Source organism: Hyla sarda, chromosome 1, assembly GCF_029499605.1.
Source record: "Hyla sarda isolate aHylSar1 chromosome 1, aHylSar1.hap1, whole genome shotgun sequence".
In the NCBI taxonomy this organism is placed as follows: Eukaryota; Metazoa; Chordata; class Amphibia; order Anura; family Hylidae; genus Hyla; species Hyla sarda.
In genome coordinates, this window is record NC_079189.1 from 37598755 (window position 1) to 37601226 (window position 2472).

Here is a 2472-nt window from a genome sequence, read left to right on the forward strand (position 1 = left end):
CCATTGTGCCTCCAGCTGTTGCAAAACTACAACACCCAGCATGCCCAGACAGCCTTTGGCTGTCTGGGCATGCTGGTTGTTGTAGTTTTGCAACGGTTAGAGTCACAGTAATTGGAAAACAGATGATGGTTCTTATAGAGTCTTGTATGATAGAAAATAATAACGTATCCTTTATAGCAAACTCTGTAAGAAAAGAATGACTGTTTTTGTTCAACCCTCCTCACAAAGAAAGAAATACAAGTGAAGCAATAAATCAAATGTCCTAAAAATGGTTGAAAATCACAATGTGACCTGTGAAAAATAAGCCAATATATAGACAGAATCTAAAGATTCTGGAATGTGGCGACACCGAAAACTAATCATTCACTACAGTAGTGACCTAATTGTGAAAAGTAGTTAAATGTAGTAAAAACCTGTATAAATCTGGTATCACCATAATTGTAAGGACTTGTAAAGTAAAGTTCACGTCATTTATATCTGAACAGTGAACGGCAGAAAACAAATCCCAACAGCAATAGCAGAATTGTTGTATTTTTATTATTGCCCCACCAAAAAAAATTATATATATATATACACACATTATGTGAACTTCCAAATGGTGCTAATAAAAATCCCTCATATGGCTACATGGATGGAAATAGAAATGTGATGGCTTTATGAATATAGTGACAAAAATACAATAAATAAAAATTCTACCTTAAATTACAAACATGTTGTCTGATTGGCCAAGAAGAATCATGTGGTCATTTCTACAATGTCTTTCTTCTATAGATGCCACAGATACAGTCATGTGATCCATTGGAACCAAAACACTACTTAAAGGGGTACTCCATCCCCTAACAATGATCCCCTATCCACATGATAGGTGTTAGGTGCCGGAATACACATTTACCTCTGGAGGGGGGTCATCTGGTTCAGTATCTGGATTCGGATGTCTATGTCAGCCCCATAGAGTATAAATGGAGCTGCTGGGCGTATACTCAGAATCCTCCCCATTTATACTTCTCCTCACCGCGGTTGTATGATGAGGAGGAACAGGGGTCTTGGATGTTCCTTCTAGTGATCGCTGGGGCCACCAGACATTATACAGTAACCACTTATACTGGGGACAGGTGAGAAATGGTATTTGTGGTAAAACCCTCTTAATTATGTTTTTATCTATGACAGAGATGAGATAATATATATGCAACCAGAATAATTCACTTAAAAAGAAAGAGATTCCAATATCTGAGATACAAGGACATGAGGAACATTCCCAACGTGTAATGTTATGACATATCTCTAGGACAAAGGCCCCTTTGGCTCTTCTCATGGACACCAGTGCTCGGAGCCCTGACAAGAGCATGATACATTCAGGGAAAACTGTGCAGTGGCTGTAAGGGTTAACCAGCTCTATTGAGAATTGTCGGGGGTCCTGGCAGCTGAATTCTGCGGAGATCACAGTGATGGCAAATCCCAGGAATGTAAATAAATTACGACATCATTTTATTTCCTAATATGACTCCAATAAAGTGATAGTAATATCTAAGATGACATCACACTGAGCTCCTGTCTACTACACCAGTGACTGTCACATTGTAACCACAGGATTTCCATGTCCCCAGTATTTCCATACACAGTCTCTGGGGTCTCCTGTAACCTCCCCTGTCACTCTCTATATATATATCTCATTGTACAGACTGACACATCTTATACTTTGTATCTGACTCCACAAACACCAAGATGGTTTCTGGCCGTTCTCTGCTGGCTGTGATCTTCATTTCTATTCAGGGTGAGAGATTAGGATCATTCCAGGATTGTGTGTAGAGAAATCTATACAGTGGATCCATCATCAGATCAGGATTTCTAGGAATAGATCCCGACATTTATCAATAATGAATATGTCTCTTCTAATCCTCAGGATCCTGTGGAGAGATTGTGGTGACTCAGACTCCAGATTATATGTCGGTGTCCCCAGGAGATACAGTCACCATGTCATGTATATCTAGTGAATATACAGGGAATGATATAGCCTGGTACCAACAGAAACCAGGACAAAAGCCAAATCTTCTTATCTATGCTGCAACCAACAGATATACAGGAGTCCCAGACCGGTTCACTGGTGTTAGTGATGGATCTTCTTACACCAACTACAAGTTAACAATCAGAGGAGTGACAGGAGATGATATAGCAGATTATTACTGTCAGCAGGGTTATTCTCTCCCTCGCACACAGTGATACAGATCCGTACAAAAACCTCCTTCCTCATCCCCCATTACATTTCTATGTTATCATATAATAGAGATAAAAGTAACCGAGCGTTCAGTGGTTTTCTACAATGATGATCTTATTCCTATGAGAATTTGATATGTAAACTGTTCATATACATCTGTTATAGACAAATATACAGGAAGCAGAAGCCATGACAGTGTGACCCCAGATGATCTTTACAATATAAATCTAAAGTGTGTGATCATTCTGTCATGTGAAGGT

At 39.3% G+C, this 2472-nt stretch overlaps 1 gene segment (V, D, J or C); it reads left to right on the top strand.

Annotated features, from left to right (window-relative positions):
* Window positions 1-1722: 1722 nt before the first annotated feature.
* On the top strand, window positions 1723-2217 carry LOC130282622 (Ig kappa chain V-V region MOPC 21-like). The segment is given in 2 exon segments: window positions 1723-1771; window positions 1901-2217. Coding segments are annotated over 2 exon segments (366 nt in total).
* The last annotated feature ends 255 nt before the right edge of the window (window positions 2218-2472 follow it).